Below are 19,470 nucleotides of genomic sequence, written 5' to 3'. Positions count from 1 at the left end.
ATAGAAAGAATATTCAGTTTGCAGTCTGGCAGCCTTAGAACAAAATCACATGCTCGTCTATTTTCGCTACAGAGGCAGCTAGCCATAAAGAGTCTACGGCCATTTTATTCCCCTATTTCATAGACGACCTCAAGACGACACAAGAACATCCATCGTAACCCCTTAAGAGTGTCAGCATGACTTAGGAACAGCCACCACCAACCCCCTAACGTCTGTATCCGATTTCCGTCCATAATCCTTCGTCCAGTCCCACTGTGAGTGCAGATATGCCTAGTCTTCCATCTCAACCTCTCTGTCAACTGGACTCTTGACCTGGAACACCGTCGCGGCTGTTGGAGTCTCCGTGTCAGCAGCCTCTTGAGCCTCGTTCCATTTTACGAGAAGGTCGTTGTATAGCTTCCATTCATCGAGTTGTGATGGTCGAGGGATGAGATTCAGCTCTGCATGAGGAGGGTTTGGGCCGGGGTATCGAGAGGTTGATTGAGCATATTGCGTCAAGGTGAGTATCAGTCGGCAGCTATTCGTGCCTTCGTCGATTATTCTGTGGCCATCTCCCGAAAGGGTGTATCTGCAATAGTCAGTGGCCAAGCCGATGGCAAAGGAAGCAGCTCCCTGCAGGAAACTAAGCAAATCCAACTTACAGCCCATCAAATCTAATGCCTGCCGCCGGAGCATATTTGCTTTTAAGAAGATGGCCTCTCAGAAGTCTGATTGGCCGCCCACCCTGGGTCAGCATAGAGAAGTTGATATCTTGTGCTGGGCTTTCCAAGGTGTATTCGTAAGTCCCTGGAGTGGACCCGTCTACTTCGGTTCCTGTCAAGAGTGCCAGTGCTGTGACTTCCCCGGGAGATTCCTCTGTCGCTATATTGGCTGGATTACCGACCATGCCATCGCGAGCAGCACACCATATATTGAGATACCAGCTAAGGATACAAGTCAGTGGTAGTCATATCGAATCCTAAGTTGGGGTTTGCCATACCGACCGACCTTGAAACCTTGGTTTCCCCAGGTTTTGGCATTCAACGGACTTTCCAGAGTGGATGAAAGCTCCCTGATGATAAACAAGTTGCCATCTTGCTTGTGTTCTGGGTTGAACGCGACATGATGAAGAGCACCATTCAGCTGCATGTCCTTGCACCGCACCTTATCAATGTCGAAGTATCGGTCATTGTACTCGTGTTGCCATTTCATCTGTAGACGCCGAGCCATGGGGATAACTTCCTGTGTTAAAATGGCAATGCCATCTTCAAATTTGCCTCTGCTCCATCCTGAAACCTGGGTGAAGCATGCAAAATCAGCCTTCAGGATGTCCTCGAGGAGTTTATCAAGTCGCGTGTAGATAACGTCCTTGATCCTTTCGAGCAACAGCCAGAAAGACAATTTCTCGTCCCGCTCCATTTCCAGTAGGCCATTAAGGAGAACCGCAATGGCCTTTATCTCTTGCAGATTGATTCCGTGGGTTTTCAGTGTAGCACGATACAGGTCCACCAGCTTATGGTAATGATCCTGAGTACGTCTATCCCACTCTCCCCTGGACGGAAAAGTGTTTTCGCATGGACATCCGGAGTAGCATGTTGGGTACCCTATTTTCATCCATTAGCATCACGGTACCTTTCGTTGATCAATCCACCAATTGATGGAGTAGTGGTGCTCAACTGCAAAGTAGCAGCGCCGGCCGCCGTCGCGTGCCTAGTCAGTTGCTTCTTTTCCTTGCAGAGGACGGGAGGAGACGCTTCAAGATTTTACTTACCAACCGCCTGATTATCGAAAAAATCGTCGAAGTCATCGAATCCATATTCCTCGAACTCCATATTATTTAAAATCCAAGAAGGAAGTTGCGGAAGGACTCCTTTTAGCCTCCGGCCAATAGAAGGCGAAGAATTTGTGGAGTTACGACCTCGAGGTAGTTCCCCCAAGCGAGGGGCCATGGTGTGATAAAATCCAGCCTTCCCTCCGTCAACTTCACCTAGCTTTGGGGCACTCGGTGCGATAATTTGTTCCTGATCACGATTAAGTGAAGAATTTGCGGCGTCATCAACATTGCGTGTCAATCCCTCATTTCCTTCTTCAGCTTGGCCTGTCTTTATGGTTGCCGGTGTGATAGTTCGGTCCGAGTCCATCGAGTCGCGGCGAAGACGAAGGGTAGGGGCTGCGGGGTCATCAACTTTAGGCATTTCCCAGGGTGTCTGATGGGGAGAAGCTTTGTTGTTGTTAGATCCCTCATTTCCTCCATCAACTTCACCTGTCTTTGACGTCTCTGGTGCGATGGCTTGGTCCATTTTGGCGGAATTGGCAGTCGGGATAGATCTCTGGACACGTCCTGGGCCGTAGTTAACTGTTAAGATGGAAGGAAAGCGTTTGGCCATAAACCGAGGATATTTGAAGACTTCTTTGGCCGTCACCCAACGATTAGGCTCTTGAGTGGTAGGAAGGTTGGACACTTCGCTTTTGGAAGGCTACCACGGTTAGAAGTTGACAGTTAGGGTTTCAACCGTGGCTAGGGAGCTGTAGCGCTGACTGTCTGGCGCTACCCCCGTCAACCTGCCTCGATGTGTAAGGTATGTGAGTACTCCACGTACAGCCGCATCAAAATGTGACTGGCGACTCATCCCAGAAGGAATCATACTGTACTTTTGGTGCTTCCTCTACGGAGTTCTGGTCTGACAAAGGTTATCACTTGTTAAGAGCTGTGTACACATGCACTCAGTAACTGCTGTTCGGCTTAACTGAACATCAATTCTCGTGCCCTCTGCATTGATTGTTGGGTTTCAAGCCGCCGAGGCAACCTGAATGGACAACAATTTGCTCCCTCCAGTTGCTCTAGAAAGGCTACCTTCCACCACATCCCATCGCTACAACACCCAGATATGTAAGGTATGTTAGAGTTTCAAGTTATTAGCTGCACTTTATGGATTGGGATTGTAATTTTGTGTCCTCTATTGGTCGACTTACTGTGTTACTGGATAATCTACTTACCCTTACAGTGTCTTCAGAAGCTCCAACACTTGGAGCGATATAGAAGCGGAGTTAGATTTTAAGCGTTATTTAAGCATTTACATTCTCAACTTCTTTACTCATTATCTGTGTCCAAAAGTTAAATTTCACAGGATTAAACTGCCTTACGACACAAATAGACTACTTGTTTTCTTTTAGAGATAGCTAGCGTTGCAAGAGTAAGCAGCGCTGTGCATAACAAGGCCACCCTTTATTGCAGAAACCGAACAAGCAGCGCTATAGCGCATATCCCAGGAAACTCAAAATCATTGCAATCAACAAATACGTGATCAGCCTCCCCTGTTAACGGTCGGGCATGTAGCCATAGGCCTTGAGTTCTTAGCTCCTTTGACTGAAGCAGCCTATATTTACAACCACTCCCGTCCTTAGCTAGTAGCTCAATGCGATCTCAACGTCTGTTCCATGATTCATTGGCACGCGCTGTTGGTTCGCTCCGCCATTCTGTATACATTGTGGTATTTCATATCTTAGAAATCACCTAAAGTTGCCTTTCTCATTGCCTCCTTGAGATAGCTACTGACTCATTTAGCTCAAACTCGACACCCACTTCTATCACCAAGTATATAAACACTACCCGAATGCTCCCGCGCACAATAACTTCCGAATCTAGAATTAAAATATATTAGAATAGTTTCAAGTACAACCCCACCACGTCTAGTGCGTGCGATAAGTAGAACGGTAGTACAGATTTCCACAACTCGTCTTCCTTGGCACAAGGTTAGATTCAACGCCACACGATATAGTAGCTCAATGATTAGCAGGGCTTAGTAGGGTTCAGCAGTTTCTTAAAGATCATGTAACAGGCGGGGAATATAAGATACAACCACCCAACCCCTATTGTGCTGAGCAACCCATACAAAACCGCCGGGTCACAAAAAGAACTACACATATAACCAGCCCCCCTCTGCTCTTATTTTGCTTAGGATATTTACAGGATGCTCTATGACCTTGATACGTCACAATGAGAATCCAATTAGATTTCGCCGTAACCATTTTTGCTTAATACAGGTATGGTGGAACGCTCTTTATAGCCTCCGATTAATTGCTCACTACGTTTTAGGCCTGCGTCGAAGAGCTCTTTGAAGAGGGGTCAGAACACACCGAAGCTAACGAGCTGACACCAAGCTATCAAGCTATGCAGATTACCAATTGAGGAATCTGGTGGTATAGGGAGTAAATGGTGCGGAAGAGGTCTGTTACCAGCCCCCCCCCCCCTTCTAGTTTCCTAGGGCGCGCCCAATGCGCCCTGTGAGCTGCGCTATACCTTGTTGCTACTTGGCTTTTAGTATGGAAGCTGTGTTTTGACACAGATGGTAAGTTGGAAACGATGGGTAGCGCGCGGTAGGTGTTAAGAGGAAGAATATGGAGCCGCGTGGGTGCAGAGGAAGAGTTTGCGGCCAGCAGGTAGGTTTTGCTTCTAGAGTATAATAACTCGCTCACAATCCCTATTATTAGTGAAGTCGGATTAAGAAGCCTAGGCTACAAGTAATGTGTTTAATTTGGCGGATACAGATATGTGGCTCAGCGTTGAGATCTCATGTTCTTTCCTGAATTGGGATCTAGTTCTGCCGTCCGCTTCACATCCATCCAAGCCCACCAATTCCTTAAACAACCGCCACCTCCCACTCCGTCGCCTGTTAAACCTCTCCTACGGTGATAAAAGACAAGTCCCAAAACTCAGAACGCCATCCACAACCGAGACCCCGACGCAGTGTGGAAATGCCTTGCCCTTCCTTTGCCTTGCCTTGCCTTGTGGTGCTTAAATTTGCATGCTTTATTCTGAATTGGAGATCACCCATTCCGGCTACCCAAACACTAATACGAATTCGAATATATTTTGAAACTGGGCGAATATCATCAAGATATCACCGAGATAGTCGCCACCGCTCTTACTGACCAGCATGCCCTATCCAGATCTGACATTATAGGGGGTGGGGTGGAGAGGGGGGTGAGAGGCTGGCGATGGGGAATTATTCTTCCCAGCCCCACACTGTAGCCAGGAAATGAGCCATGTTGACGCGCTTGCTGCGCATCTCTATCATCCAAGGGTGCTCGAGCATGCGCCACGGGGAGGCACGGCGGTCGGGCTTCTTCTCGAGGCTTTGGGAAATTCGTCAGCGAGCTGCTTATAGCTGAAAGGGGGGCAGGATATGTGGTGGGTAGAATAGGAGGCGGAGAACGAGGGAAGAGGGAAAACACCCCTCAAAAAAGGAAAGAACTTACCAGCATTCAATGAAGTACTTGAAATTATCACTCCATTTGATTCCCGCCTCTGGCTCGTCCTTTAACTTGGGAATCGGCTGCCGCACAATGTATGTTAGGAGGTCGATCAGCCCAGCCCGAGGTTGCATCTCGGTACCATCCGCCGGGAAGGGGAAACGATGCTGGGCGACTTCTAGAAGTGTGACACCCGTGCTCCACACGTCGGATGTGATCGTGTAGCTCTGCCCCGTGATTCGCTCGGGAGCCATATAGTATGAAGTCCCAATGAAGGTATTGGCATCACCCTTCGTCCCGAACTCGCCGCTCACACCAAAGTCGCAGAGTTTGACCTGCCCGTCTCGGCAAAGTAGGATATTGCTCGGTTTGATATCTCTGTGGATAATCTTCTTGCTGTGGAGGTAGGTCAATCCATTCAACACGCCCTCGGCAATCTTTCCCAGGACCTTCTCGCCGGTCCGCCCGCCGAGCTTCTTCACCTCCCGATAGATACTATCGAGGGAGCCGCCCTCGCAAAATTCCATAGCAATGGAGATGGTGGCGGTGCTGGGTTCGACGAATGCCCCGTAATAGCGGCATATGTGCTCGTTCGTGCAGCCTTTATTGAAGCTTAGCTCGCGAACGATTTGCTTTTTGACATCGGGATCTGGGTTGGTCGTAATTATCTGGAAGCGGGTATTAGCATAAGATGTGGAGACGGGGAGAATGGTCCAACATACTTTCAGCGCAAAAACAGTCTTCCCCCCTTTGAGCATACACCGCGTGACAGCTCCTCCCGCCCCTTCTCCTAAGCTTCCTAGCTCTTCGATTCGTTTTTCCATACTGGCTACCCTCCAGCCCTCATCATCTAGCTCCTCGACATCCAGTGTCCGTCCCTTCTCCAAGCTCTCCAGGCTAAGCTTTTCAAACCCCTCAAGCCCGTTCATGCTCCCGTCACGCTCCATTCCCACCCCACCTTCGCTCTGGTTGGAATAGAGCGATCCAACCGCCGACGCGGGATCAGGCGTCCCCCGCGGCGGCTGCTGCAACCCATACTGAGATGCGAATGATAATGCCGAGTACTGCGAACCCGCCGACGTTGGACCACTCGCCCGCCCATCTAGAGGACCAAAGCTCCCGGATCTCGAATGTGCTGCGCTGCTCTCACTGCCGCCGCTCGCCGACTGTCCTGCCCCCGGTTGACCACTCGGGCGGCCGTTTTGGAGAGGTTGCTCGTAAGGCGTTTGACTGCTGCCCATCGGTGTCGCGAGCTGCAATCGGGGGAGCGAGGGTCTTGATGACGCCTGCCCGGGCATCTGGAGGGACAAGCCATGTGGTTGTGGTCCGCCACCGACGGGTTTGGCATTGGGGGATGGGGGGATGGCGAGGCCGAGCCTGGGAGTTCTCGCCCCGCCGGCATTCTGTCGACCGCCCGGAATGGGAGGGCGGAGCAAGGGAGCGGGAGACGACATTCTGGGACCGTTGCTGTGATCTCTGCTAGTTGGGAGCTGGGGAACTATTAGCTACTTATTCTTGACGGCGGAGGGTTGCTGCATTTGGGGATGCTGTGCCGCGAGAGGCACCTGACTGATTTGGGGTTGGGCGGGGGGGATTGAGGATGGAAGGAAGGATAGAAGGCGGATCATACATATTCGGGGCCAGGTGCACGCTCTGCCACTGCCAGGGCGGGCAAAGGCGTCTCTCCTGTATCTATATCCGTCGGTCTATCTCCAGCGGCGGCCTCGTTGGGGTACTCTGGCAACGTGGTGTGCTGTTGCATGGGGCACTGCAGATGGGGCTGCAGCGAACCGTTTGGGAGGCGGATAGACGGTGAAGTCTGGAGGTCTGGGGGAGGCCGTGAAGGGAGGAGTTGGAGGTTGGAGGTTGGAGGTTGGAGGTTGGAGGTTGAGTGTCGAATGTCGAGTGTCGAGTATGAGTTGGAGGTGGGTACAGTAGGGTCCAGTATGGTGTGGTATCGATGTGGAGGTGGAGGTGGAGGTGGATCGGGGGCCGGGGTTGGGATTGGGATTGGACTGGAGACTGGATTGGACTGGATTGGATTGGCTTGGGGCTGGCAGGCGTTGTGGTTGTGGTTGTGGTTATTTGTTGGTTGAAGGTTCCAGTGCCTCGCCCGGGTGGGTGGTTTGTCGGTCGTTGTTCTGCGGTGGTGCTGTGTGGTGTTGTGTTGTGTTGTGTGCGATGCCTGTGGTGGTGGTGGTGGTGGTGCCCGTGGTGTTTCAAAGCTTGTCGTCGTCGCGGGCCTGGCCTGGCCGGGTCGAGCAAGGTCCTGGGTTGGGTGGGAGAGATCCGTATGAAGTGACAGATGAAGGGAGAAGGCGAAGGGACTGGATGGGCTGGAGGCCGTCGGCGGCTAACTCACCGCGCAGGTCAACGCAACGCAACGCAACGCAACGCCGTGCAAAGTGCTTGCGTGCAGGCTGACGGGACTCGGGAGGTGGTGGTCAGGTCAGGTCAGGCACAGGCACCGGGGGAGCTGACGGCCCCCAAATTTATCTTGATATGCGTTCGTTGGGTGCCGAGTACTGCGCACCGAGCACTGATTCCTGAGTCCTGAGCCCTGAGTCCTGAGCCCCGAGTGCTTTTGTCGGCAGGGCCGGTACATGTACGAGTAGACCACCAGTAATCTTGGCTGATGTGATGGACGTCCGCTGTCCCCTACGGACGGACGAGGAGCTGCCGGTGGCTCCTCGGCGCGCGGTTGTTGCCACTGGGGGGTTGGGGATTGGGGATTGGTGATCGCCAGGCCGGTGACACGGTGCTGTATGTATGGGTTGTACGAAGTATGTAATGTACATGTAATAAGGGCAAGGTATGTACATGACATGTATGTATAGATTAGGCCCGGGAATAAGGGATAGGGGAGGGGGTACATACAGTACAGTACTGTAATAGTACGGTAATAGTAATATCAATATCTTTATCGTCATGACTTATTGTAGGTAGTATAGCATAGTATAGCATAGTATAGTAGGTACTGTAGGCACTGTAGGCACTAACTATTGGCCTGAACCCCCGGGGCTTGGACGCTGGAGGAGCCGCCGCTGGACCGCCGCTGGACACCGCTGGTTGGCAGCGCGGTGCCAGTGCCAGTGCCAGTGCCAGTGCCAGTGGCTGCAAGCTGCTGAGTCTGTGCTCCTCCTGCTGGTGCTTGGTGCCCTGGGGCCCTGCTTGTGCTTCTGCTTTTGCTTTTTGCTTCCCTTGCCGCGCGCTTCCCGCCGGGAATTTCCCTTCCCCTTCCCTTCCCTGTCGCATCAAAATAATTCTCCTACGCACGACTTCGTACCACGGCCAGTACCAAGTACTCTTATTACACACACCGCAGTCTCTCATGCATCGTTGATTAACATCACCATAATGCCCGCACAGAGCATTCACCCCCCCACTCCGGCCGCATCGGCGCCCATGGTGCAGGCTCACGATCATGCCTTCGAGCAATTCGGGAGCCTAGCTAATGCGCCTGCCGCCGACTACTCAGACTCAGACTCAGACTCGCACTCAGATTCGGATTCGGATTCAGATTCTCTCGACAGTCAGGCATCGCGGAAACGGAGGAAGACCTCCCCAGCCCATGGCGCGGACGAGAAGGTGAGTGATAGCGACAGCGACAGCGACGACGACGATGACGGCCCCCGAGTCCCGATCCCCATTTCTTCTCTTCCGTCGCGGATCAGGACCAATGCCAAATCGAAAGCGAAGGACGGCCCCACGCCCCAGGCGAACATGGGATCAATTCTGGCTCCCGTCGACCATCAGGCTACCTTCGCCTCGTTAAATGTGAAGCCGTGGCTGGTCAACTCCTTGGCCAGTATGGCAATCAGAAGGCCCACCGGAATTCAGAAGGGTTGCATACCAGAGATCTTGAAGGGCCGGGATTGCATTGGGGGGAGCAGGACCGGTTCGGGGAAGACGGTGGCATTCGCAGCTCCAATCCTTCAGAAATGGGCGGAGGATCCGGTGGGCATATTTGCCTTGGTCCTGACCCCGACGAGGTGAGCAGACCAGATCTACGAACGATGCATAACCTTCTCAGGAGAGTAAACTGATGAATTTTCTTTTTAATAGGGAACTGGCGCTACAAATTTTCGAGCAGTTCAAGGCAATATCCTCTCCCCATGCCCTCAAGGCGGTCCTGATTACCGGGGGATCTGATATGCGCCCGCAAGCAACGGCTCTAGCCCAGCGGCCACATGTGGTCATTGCAACTCCAGGCAGGTTGGCCGATCACATACGCACGTCGGGGGAAGATACGATCTGCGCTTTGCGCCGGGTACGGATGGTGGTTCTCGATGAGGCGGACAGGCTGCTGGCGGGCGGGGCAGTGGGCAGCATGCTACCGGATGTCGAAGAATGCTTAATGATTCTTCCTCCCCCGGCGAAAAGGCAGACTCTTCTTTTCACGGCCACCGTGACTCCCGAGGTTCGGGCACTAAAAGAACGTCCCCAAACCCCAGGAAGGCCGCCGGTGTTCGTCTGCGAAGTCGACACCGAGAAACTCGCAATCCCCGCTTCTCTTAACCAGATGCATCTGCAGGTCCCAGTCACCCATCGAGAGCACTACCTACACATGCTCCTGCTCACAGATCGCAACCTCCCGAAATCGGTGATAATATTCTGCAATCGGACCTCGACCGCCGACTTCCTAACCCATCTACTACGCCTGCTGGAGCATCGGGTTACGGCCCTGCACTCAAAGCTTCCACAGCGGCAAAGGATCGACAATCTGGGCCGCTTCCGGGCCTCCGCTGCGAGGATCCTCGTGGCAACAGATGTTGCCGCCCGTGGGTTGGATATTCCTGAGGTAGGATTGGTCGTCAACTATGACATCCCTCGTGACCCGGATGACTACATTCATCGGGTTGGTCGAACGGCTCGAGCGGGGAGGAAGGGCGAATCGGTCACATTTGTCGGACAGCGAGATGTGCAGCTTGTCCAGGCAATTGAGGCGCGGGTCGGGAGGCAGATGGAGGCCTGGGAAGAGGAGGGCGTGAATTTGGAGACCAGGGTGATTAGGGAAGCGTTAAAACTGGTGGGAGAGACGAAGCGGGAGGCCATGCTGGAGATTGAAGAAGGGAGAGAGGTTGGGGGCAAGCGGAAAAGGGGCATGAAGAAGCTATAACGCGCCCAGTGCGGCCAGTCGGAAACCAAGATAGCAACCCTCAAGAGGTGAAATGTTCATGTTACCTCCGTTCCGTATCTTTATGCATGGGACGTCAAGTGCTATTGGTGTTGCTCAACCCCAACTCCTAACGGTTTACCAACGGGTAGGTACTACACCTGGGTGCCGTTTAGGCGTGTCAGGAATGCCAAGCGAACACATTTATATGGAACGAAAGAATACCAAAACTAGCTCTGTGGTCTCTCTCATGGCCATAAAGAATACGGAGACTCTACATGTCCCAACTACTTTATTATATCAGATTTGGTTGCACGGCGTACAGGTGAAACACACAACTCAACCAAATTCCTCCTTGTGCCCCGCACCCCGCCAACCAATACCCCTGAATATACATGTACACTACCTACCCAGCTACCCGAGGTCACTTGGGCATGCTAGAGCGGCGTGAATCCCCCGCCTGCATATTTATATTTTGAGGCCGAGAATCTCCTCTTTTCGTTCACCTGGGGTTTATTTGTTGCATTTCATGACAGCCACTGTTGAAAGGATACATCGTATATAGGAGGTACCTAGGGACGGAAATTGAGATTGCCAAGATGGCCGACTCGCAACCGAAGAGGCAGCAACAATCGACATCGTATCGGTCGCAGAAGGCGACTGCCGAGTCAATATCGCCGTTCGAGAAACTAGATATTATTCCAACGGTGTTCATCGTAGGCTCGTTCTCCCTGTTGCCTGTTCTTCAGCGCCCTCCCCCTCCTGTTTCTCTCCGCTGTGGTCTTGTCGCCCTCTTCACGGGTGGAGGTCAAATTGCAGCTTGGTTCCCGACGGCAATTGCCGAGTGATTTCCGCTATACGATTTCAAATCAAACAAATGCACGTATTATATATGAGTTGAATATGAGGGCTAATTGGTGGTGTTGTAGCCGGCAATCTTTTCGGAGCCATCTTCACGGGCGTCTTGAGAGGGAGCAAGAGATCAAAGAGTTACTATAAATATGTAGTCATGACGGTCATGCGGACTTTCATAAGGCGGACGACTCCGAGGCAGCAGAAGTATGTTTCCCCCCTAATCTCACTGTCATACCAGACTCAAAACCCAAACTCGATATTTTGGGGAGTGGAAAGTGGAAAGTATTGAAAATGTAGTGTGGGAGTGCTAATCGACCGCTCCTATAGTTACCTATCTCCGCCTACAGATGACTCGTATCTGGCTGTTTGCAAAAAGCATGGATACACGCCCAACAGCGTGATTTTAGAAGACGGCACTAGGGCGAATTGGATAGGAGATTCCAAGGCTGAGAAGGTTATTTTGAATCTGCACGGTACGTCGAGTATACTCCTCTCGAAATGAAAAACGAGCCTAGGAAATAAAAAATAACTAACCAATGTCCTGATCCTAAATAGGTGGTGGATATGTCTTCTCTGCACCGCCCGAGATGTTTGAAACCATGTTTCAAGTAACCAGCTTCTTATCTTCGCGAGGCAAAAATGTGTCTTGCCTCTTTCTTTCCTATGACCTGGCCCCGGGTGCACACTATCCACGCCAGTTGCAACAAGCCGCCATGCTCCTCAACCACGTCATCAATACCCTCCACATTCTGCCCCAGAATATCATCCTCACTGGCGACTCGGCGGGCGGAAATCTAGCCATATCCCTCCTCTCCCATATCAGCCATCCACATCCGTCTCGGAGCCTTCCAATCCCCAAAGTGGACCTGCCAGCGCCCCTTCGAGGAGCCGTTTTGATTTCCCCCTGGGCATCCTTTTCCGTATCCGAGGACTCCTTCTCCCGCAACGAATACAAAGACTGCATAGCTGGAGACGCCGCAAAAAAATGGTCCAACGCATTTCTCAACTCTACCTGGCCCCACGCCGAAACCTCCGACTATTACAACGAAGCCATAACGGCGCCCCAGGAATGGTGGAATGATCTAAAGGTTGACCGCGTGCTGATCACAGCCGGGGATGAGGAGGTACTGGTTGATAGTATTGAGAGCTTTGCTGGGAGGTTGCGGAAGGGATTTGGGGAGGAGAAAGTCGATCTGGAAGTTGTGGAGGGAGAAACCCATGATCAGTTTAATCTGGATTTGCAAATAGGGTATAAAAATGACTCCAAGGGGGCTAATATTATTATGGAGTGGCTTGCTGCTAGATTCTGAAATTTGCTCGCTGGGGAGAAGGGATGGGTGCTGTACAGAATATTTTGGTGCATTTTAGCTGGCTAGTACAGTATAGGTAGTATTCTATGGTGATTCGAATATATTACTGAGACCCGACTTAATCTTGAGACTAGGTCTTTTCTCAGGGATGTTGTCTACCCTAACTAAGCTGCGCAAGGAGGACCCCCTTTTTGACGGAGATAGCATTGCTTATGAAATGTACCTAGGTAGGTAATTTAGGACGCCTATCTAGAATTACTCCACCAAAACACCTATAATGTCTTTCTTTCTAATCTCTCCCATAGTATTCTGTGTTCCGGCGGGGGAAATCAGATCATGCCAAAGAGGGATAGAGAGATTCATATTAGATGGCTTGGTATTATCTTTGTTATATGAGTTTCTACTTACGCTTAGCTCGTTTTATGGAGACACATCATCCTTAGCATCCTACATCCGCTGTTGACTGAAAAAGCACTTAGATACCGGCTACCTACCATTACCGGAGACAATACGCGTATGTTTATGTTTGATTTAATTACAGTATCTGTTTCGTCAGCACTCTACTCACCGACACCTGGAACCCGGGATACCCACACATCCACTCATCATACGTCTACTTCCTAGGGATTGCATCCGCCACGACTTCAAAGACTTCATTACCCATAGCCTGCAAGGCAGCAGGAACCCCGTCCCACATAACCAGCTGCCTCACCTGCTCCTCGGCACTAGGGAATACCTCAACAGGCACTCCCTTCTTCCCGCCGACCATCTCCTTCCTCGAAAACGGCATCGTCTTCAACGGTAAACTCACCGACCGATATTTCACAGTACACGCGGCTCGCATAACCTCCCCTTTAACCTTCCGGCAAGGCCCTACCGACTCAATATGAGCCAACATAACAGGGTCTACCGCCCACTCATCGCAAAACAATGGACTAACATCACAATCCACAAACGCGAGACTAGCTCCTGAAGTCCGCTCTTTGCCATGGGTGTGGTACCTCTCAACCAAGCGATCAAACCCCCTATTAAACGCAGCACAGATATAATCCTCATCAACACAACTACCCGCAGGCCTTGAAAATAAGCTGAGATTATCCCACCAGTTGAAAGGAAAAGACAGCGATTTCTTCGGTGTTCCCCCTACATAGATCCAGAATTCCTGCCCTGTATACGGCGCCGTGCCGTCAGGGTGTAACCGCATCATTTCCTGCCAGTCCCAGCTGCGCAGCTGCGGAATATCCTGGATGAGCGGCGTGCGGCGTGTGTTGTAGGCGGGGGGTTGCTCGATGTCCAGCATCTCTCGGATGTCGACCGAGGCATATTCGGAGTCGAGGTCTTCAAGGCGTAGGATTTCTGTGAAGTAGGATACTTCGTAGCTGTGGGCGCGGTACCAGGGGATGATGAATAGGGTGATGGCGAGGGTGAGCAGGAAGGAGAGGAAGGAGAGGGTGTAGATGCAGAGCTTTTTAGGGGATGGGAAGGGGAGTGAGGGCATGGTTCGGGATGATGGCGATATCCATTCCTTGTGCGCTAGGAAGAACGACGATGAAGATGGATATAGTACTTACCATTGCGTTGGCCTTAGGCCGCCCTAGCTCTCTCTTCCCAACCACACATTTCAAAATGGGTAGAGGAATAAATGGGTGCACCTACTTAAGGTACAGAGAAGTTCTGTTAATCAAATTGCGTAGCTAGTAGAATTCAAGTAATGAATCACTCGGACTGGATGATAAATAGCTTCGTTCTTGAGGCTACAACTATAGCTATAAATACAAATGCGTTGTTGATCTAATTGTAGCTATTAAATGAAGGAGATTCTGGAACTACGTATTGGGAGCATGTTTAAGTAGTGTTTTAGAAGTTGAAGTTGGGGATGATGTACTAGATGCGCGCGGTGTGCCGTTACGGGCAGGCATTCCCATATCATTTTCCGTAAAAACGATGGTAGTCCTACACCATGTGTTGAATAAGTAATAGTAATAGACCTACAGAGATGGGGTAGCAAAAGACCTGGTAAAAGAGCAAAGTCTATGGGTATATTAGGCATTACATATATATACGAACAAGCAGTATCTCAACATGCTCGCCAGCCATCCCCACGCTATCCATCCTTACAATACACCGTGTACGTAGTACAATAAATATAAATCACGCCCGGGCGACATATAGATTCGTCAATCCCAACCTTTATTCCCATATTTTCATGCCGAACCATACTGTACAATCATAAGTTAGAGAACGCTAGGTCGTCCTCATGGTATAACAAAATCCTAGTTTTCAAGCGAGTAATCACTCGGTATATTGAACTCGGTTTAAGAGCCTGTATACCCTATGATCTCTCTGTCGTCGTCGACTAGTCTCCCATATCTGTGAAGTGTTAATTAGCGGCTGACACAGGGGTTGGAATTGGGAACCAGGAGAACGTACTCTAGTAACAATCTAAAAAACCAAACCTCTAGGTCTTCATTCCTCAATACCTTATTGGCCCAATCCCTTCCCTGAAGCGCAAGGCGCTTGGCCTCCGTCTTCCCCGCCGGCTCACTCGAAAACCACCGAACCGCCTCGACCCACTCATCACCCCGTAGACTCAGTGGGATATAATGCACCCACGGCTGGAGCCACTCCGCATGCCATTCCTTGAAAATGGCCAGCTTATACACTAGACTCTTACTCTTGAGAAACGCGTAGAATCGGCCACTGAAAGCGTTCCCATCCATGTCGAGAAGATATCTGTATTTCCAGGCGTCTTGCTGCTTAGCTGCTTCCTTTATGTCAAAGAATTCCTTTTGGGCGTTACAGTCATGGTCATCGCATTGCCCGATGTGGGAGAAGTAAATATCGAAGAGTTCGCGAAAGTCGCTGCGAGGGACTTCTTTCACTTGCCAGTCTTCCTTAGTTTCGCTCTCGCCGCGATTGACGAGAATCTTGGCTTGATCGACAGCGTTCACCTTTTTCACAACATGCTGCCGGTGCTGCCGTCTCCATCCCCCATCCCGGCTAAAGCCACCTGTTGTCGAACCTCGCCAGTAAATCTTGCCTTCTTTTTCTGCCCAGTCCATGTCTTCGGCCTCGTCGTACGCTACTTTTCCGTACCAATACCACGGGGACGGATATATGATATCTTGGTAGGAGGATATTTTCGACTGTGAAAAGATGGGGAATAGATCGTGGACTATATTATAGGCATTTGGGCGGTCGAAGAAGCCGTAAGTGTGGCTGAGAGATGGCGACTGACATATGTCAGAGAGGGCAGTCTGATTGTAGACAAACCCCAACTCTCCAGTTGCATAGCTCTGGATATTGTCCTCCTTCGGGCCGTCTTCGAGAGAGCGTGAAGGACTGTCTGGCGGGCAGGATAGTCTCGAATTGGTCCAGGTAGGCTGATGTGCGAAAACGTTGAATCGAGTTGTCTTGATATCCTCAAAGCGTGTTCCATCACCGAGATCTGATGGGCTTGATGACCACGAATTTCGCGGCGTGGAAACTGCATTCGCGGCGGGCAATGTCACCTCGTTCGCTATCTTCACCAATCTCGCAAGGTCGTCGTGGGGAACCACCACCCGAGGTTCGTCGTGGATATTGAATGCAAGGTCCATGTCGGGTAGGTACTTTATAAACTCCTTCATCATGCCCTCCGTAGCGTTCATTTGCCACTCCCCTCCCCCAGCAATCTTGGTGATCTTGCCGTTCCTTATCAAGGCCCCTATTAAATTATTTGCATCATATCCCAAGGCCTCCTGTGCCCGGTTTCTTATGGCTGAGGGTTTCAGCGCCCAGAAAGGCAACAAGGAGTGATGGATGGAATCGTATTCGTCGATCAACTGAATGCCCTTTTTGGTCGCAAACTCGTACCATTTGTCGAAATTCGGCGGGGGAGGGATGCCATAACGTCGTCGGTACTCTACCACGGCAGCATCGAGTGTCTTCGATTGACCCGTCAGCTTCTTTTCAAATTCCAGTTCTGCATCCTTGATAAGCATCCATATTGGGTGCCCGGGCCCAATATGAGGGGTCTCTGGCTTCTGCGATGCGGGCCCAGGAGACTGCGGCTGGGTTGGGCTTTGTGGGCTTGATCCAGGGAGAGGCAGAACTGTATGAGGGAGACGAGAGCCCCTGAGATAGGATATTGAAAGCCCAGCAACCGTCAGCAGGCCAATCAACAGCAGAAGTTGTCGAGATCGCATTCTTCTCCTCGTCGCGTTCACATTCAGTCCGTGTTGAAGAAAGTTATGATTGACTCCTCATGGTCCACGTCCTCCAAAGCACTGAGAATTGTCGAGCGTGGCGCGTTAGACAGGGAGGTACTTGCGTAGAAGTAAGGAATTAAGGAATTAGGGCGTACGAGGCCCCCCTGTAACGACGAATTACTGGTAAAAGTATGGCCCGGGTCCGACCACTGTGGCTGATGTGTTGTGGCTGGTGGTACTTACAGAAGTACTGCCTAACGGTGGGGTGCGACTCTACCTACTACGTATCGTACTACGTATGTGGGTGCACATAATGTAAAGATGGTGTTTTGATTCGATAAACAGCATACAGTAAGGAGCACCTGGAGAGTCAGCTTCCGTTATAGGGCGAGCACTCTAAAGACCAAGCACCCAGAGGCCGTACTGGTGCTTACTGTACCTAGTAAGCACCTTATTTATATCTTAAATGCCCTCGGCTCGCAACTTCCCTAGGATCTAAACATCTCGGCCCCATCGTCACTGCACCACCATTCATGCCCGTACTCATACGAGTATATATCAACAAAGTTTGCAATCTCCCGCCATGTCTTTTCTATCCTCTACATCTGCCCTAGTTTTCATGATCAATCTACTACCCTAAGAACGCCGTTGACTCCCCATACGGCGCATCATCCACATAGTATCGAATTGGGACTGCAGCTATCCCGGTCACTCACCTCATTCCCATTCACGTTCTCACTCTCAAACATGGCCGACGACGGACGTCGACATTTCCAGGACCACTGGGGCGTCCACTTTCCGCCTGGGCAGGTATCTCGCTTTGAATCACAGCTGGCCTCGCCCATGCCACCTCCGCCTCTCCCGGTGCCGCTGACCCTCTCCGAAGCTCGACGAGCAGAGCTTGATCCTTACTTGCCGGAAGAGCGTACATCGTTCCTTATGGAGGGGTCGTTGCCAGAAGGCCTAATCCAAGAGCGCAGGGAGCTTCCTTTACGAGAACTCCTCCCTCACGTTACGCTCACCTACGCGCAGTCACTCGACAGCCAGATATCTCTGCATCCGGGTGTGCGAACCACACTATCCGGAGATGAGACAAAGGCTATGACACACTACCTACGAGCTCGACATGATGCCATCCTGATAGGCGTTGGCACCGCGAGGGCAGATAATCCTGGCCTCAACACGAGGTTCAGCTATGATGGACAACAAGTTGTCGGCCTGGCACAGCAGCCGAGGCCGATTATCTTAGATCCAAGCAAGAGGTGGAGAGACGATCTTTCTACGAATTTGTTTGAGCGAGCAGTAAGCGGCCAAGGAAGGGCGCCATGGTGGGTTATATCCCGGAACGAAGAGTTTCTCATCCCTCAGACCCCCGAGGAACAGCTCGAAGACCAGGTGCGGATGCGGAGGATAGAAGCTATCGGCGGGCAATGCTTAGTCGCTGGAGATTATAAGAGTCCCGGAGAGGGTGTTGATTGGGCTGCGATTTTGAGAACCTTGGGCGAAAGTGGAATTCGTAGCGTCATGATCGAAGGGGGAGCCACAGTTATTAACGACCTTCTGAGGGCCACCAATCAGGTCTTTATCGATGCCCTCATTATCACAATTGCGCCGACATATTTAGGCAATGGAGGGGTAGTCGTTACCCCGCTTAGATCTGTGAGCAACCAGAATGAAGCCATCCTAACAGATGTTAAATGGTTACCTTACGGCCAAGATGCAGTTATGGCATGGAAACGTCGACGAGAACCAGAGTCTGGTGCGAGGCGAATCCGACAGAGCCATGCCGTCCGGAATGGAGACTCAAAACTACTTGAGGGGGACCTTAATTTAGGGGCCACTGGAACATCAAGTGGATCAGAGGCCATGGCGAGCGGCGCGCTGCAGGAAGATTTGGGTAAGTCATAATCGATGGACTTGATCCCCAGAATATTTACATTTCTGGGCTAAGGGCCACATTATTATGTACCTGCGGCGCAAGCTCAAAGCGAACATATCTCCTCTCGAACTATACCGTTTCCCTTGATGTCCCCCCTCGCGAATGAGATAATTCGTGCTCAAAAGCGCTCCGAGAGCTCTTCCGATGAGCCCTTTGATCCGAACGATCCACCTGCTATCAAAGCTTACCATGTTCTCCTGAATCTGCGGAATATGATTGATAACTCTATGGCTAAAGTGACCGCTTCATTTGAAGCCGGGGAAGAGCGTAACCTAGTGCAAGCCGCTATTATCAACGCCAAATATCAGATGGAGTCCGTTGCTACTAGCCTATGTGATTGTCCCCTGGGACAAGACTGTTCGATAGGAATGGTCAGAAAAGCTCTCAATCTTGCAAAAATTCCGGTAAATAAAACTTTGCGTCGTTCGCTGGATAGAATCATTGCCGGCTGTGTCTTTGATGAATAAAAATGGCAAATCGGGTGATACTATTTTATGTATTGTTATATTTTTATGCATTGGGACTTAAAAAAAGCTGAACTGGTGAAGAGCCTGAGAGCTGTAGGATAAGGGAGCCGAATATTCTCATAAACCCCGAGTATTGCTGGACTGTATCGAAGGGAAGAGATCCCAGGATACCTAGAAGGATGGCACTGTCCATATGCCAGGCATTTGTTGATAACATAACTATCATGACTTGATGGAGTTTTGAGACAGTTCGTTTCAAAATATTTATTAGGGTGTTAGGTGTTACGGAAGGCAGAAAAAGCATGCTTAGATATTAAACACCCCTGCTCAATTCTAAATAGTCAGAACGAGCACTTCAAAT

General features: G+C 50.9%; 7 protein-coding genes across 7 annotated transcripts; 3 read left to right on the top strand and 4 right to left on the bottom strand.

Moving 5' to 3' along the window:
- Window positions 1–270: 270 nt before the first annotated feature.
- Window positions 271–2,624, bottom strand: BP5553_09510 (uncharacterized protein; the record flags this gene model as incomplete). Its single annotated transcript, XM_032018133.1, has 5 exons — window positions 271–568; window positions 642–923; window positions 980–1,583; window positions 1,751–2,456; window positions 2,580–2,624. The coding sequence occupies 5 exons, from the start codon at window positions 2,622–2,624 to the stop codon at window positions 271–273; spliced, it is 1,935 nt and encodes a 644-aa protein (XP_031866040.1).
- Window positions 2,625–4,985: 2,361 nt separating this feature from the next.
- Window positions 4,986–6,686, bottom strand: BP5553_09509 (MAP kinase kinase MKK2; the record flags this gene model as incomplete). The annotated part of the gene is made up of 3 exons (XM_032018132.1): window positions 4,986–5,115; window positions 5,239–5,900; window positions 5,955–6,686. The coding sequence occupies 3 exons, from the start codon at window positions 6,684–6,686 to the stop codon at window positions 4,986–4,988; spliced, it is 1,524 nt and encodes a 507-aa protein (XP_031866039.1).
- A 1,903-nt stretch (window positions 6,687–8,589) lies between these two features.
- Window positions 8,590–10,351, top strand: BP5553_09508 (putative ATP-dependent RNA helicase dbp8; the record flags this gene model as incomplete). Its single annotated transcript, XM_032018131.1, has 2 exons — window positions 8,590–9,224; window positions 9,298–10,351. The coding sequence occupies 2 exons, from the start codon at window positions 8,590–8,592 to the stop codon at window positions 10,349–10,351; spliced, it is 1,689 nt and encodes a 562-aa protein (XP_031866038.1).
- A 596-nt stretch (window positions 10,352–10,947) lies between these two features.
- BP5553_09507 (uncharacterized protein) lies at window positions 10,948–12,513 on the top strand (the record flags this gene model as incomplete). The annotated part of the gene is made up of 4 exons (XM_032018130.1): window positions 10,948–11,192; window positions 11,356–11,478; window positions 11,531–11,676; window positions 11,759–12,513. 4 exons carry the CDS (start codon window positions 10,948–10,950, stop codon window positions 12,511–12,513), a joined length of 1,269 nt encoding a protein of 422 aa, XP_031866037.1.
- Window positions 12,514–13,126: 613 nt separating this feature from the next.
- Window positions 13,127–14,011, bottom strand: BP5553_09506 (uncharacterized protein; the record flags this gene model as incomplete). The annotated part of the gene is made up of 1 exon (XM_032018129.1): window positions 13,127–14,011. The coding sequence occupies one exon, from the start codon at window positions 14,009–14,011 to the stop codon at window positions 13,127–13,129; it is 885 nt and encodes a 294-aa protein (XP_031866036.1).
- An 817-nt stretch (window positions 14,012–14,828) lies between these two features.
- BP5553_09505 (Uncharacterized protein) lies at window positions 14,829–16,700 on the bottom strand (the record flags this gene model as incomplete). Its single annotated transcript, XM_032018128.1, has 2 exons — window positions 14,829–14,883; window positions 14,944–16,700. 2 exons carry the CDS (start codon window positions 16,698–16,700, stop codon window positions 14,829–14,831), a joined length of 1,812 nt encoding a protein of 603 aa, XP_031866035.1.
- A 750-nt stretch (window positions 16,701–17,450) lies between these two features.
- Window positions 17,451–19,109, top strand: BP5553_09504 (uncharacterized protein; the record flags this gene model as incomplete). The annotated part of the gene is made up of 2 exons (XM_032018127.1): window positions 17,451–18,600; window positions 18,655–19,109. The coding sequence occupies 2 exons, from the start codon at window positions 17,451–17,453 to the stop codon at window positions 19,107–19,109; spliced, it is 1,605 nt and encodes a 534-aa protein (XP_031866034.1).
- Window positions 19,110–19,470: the final 361 nt, after the last annotated feature.

The sequence above is a fragment of the Venustampulla echinocandica genome (assembly GCF_003357145.1).
Source record: "Venustampulla echinocandica strain BP 5553 chromosome Unknown scaffold_10, whole genome shotgun sequence".
In the NCBI taxonomy this organism is placed as follows: Eukaryota; Fungi; Ascomycota; class Leotiomycetes; order Helotiales; family Pleuroascaceae; genus Venustampulla; species Venustampulla echinocandica.
Note: the sequence above shows the minus strand (reverse complement) of the source record. Positions and strands in the feature narration are given on the sequence as shown.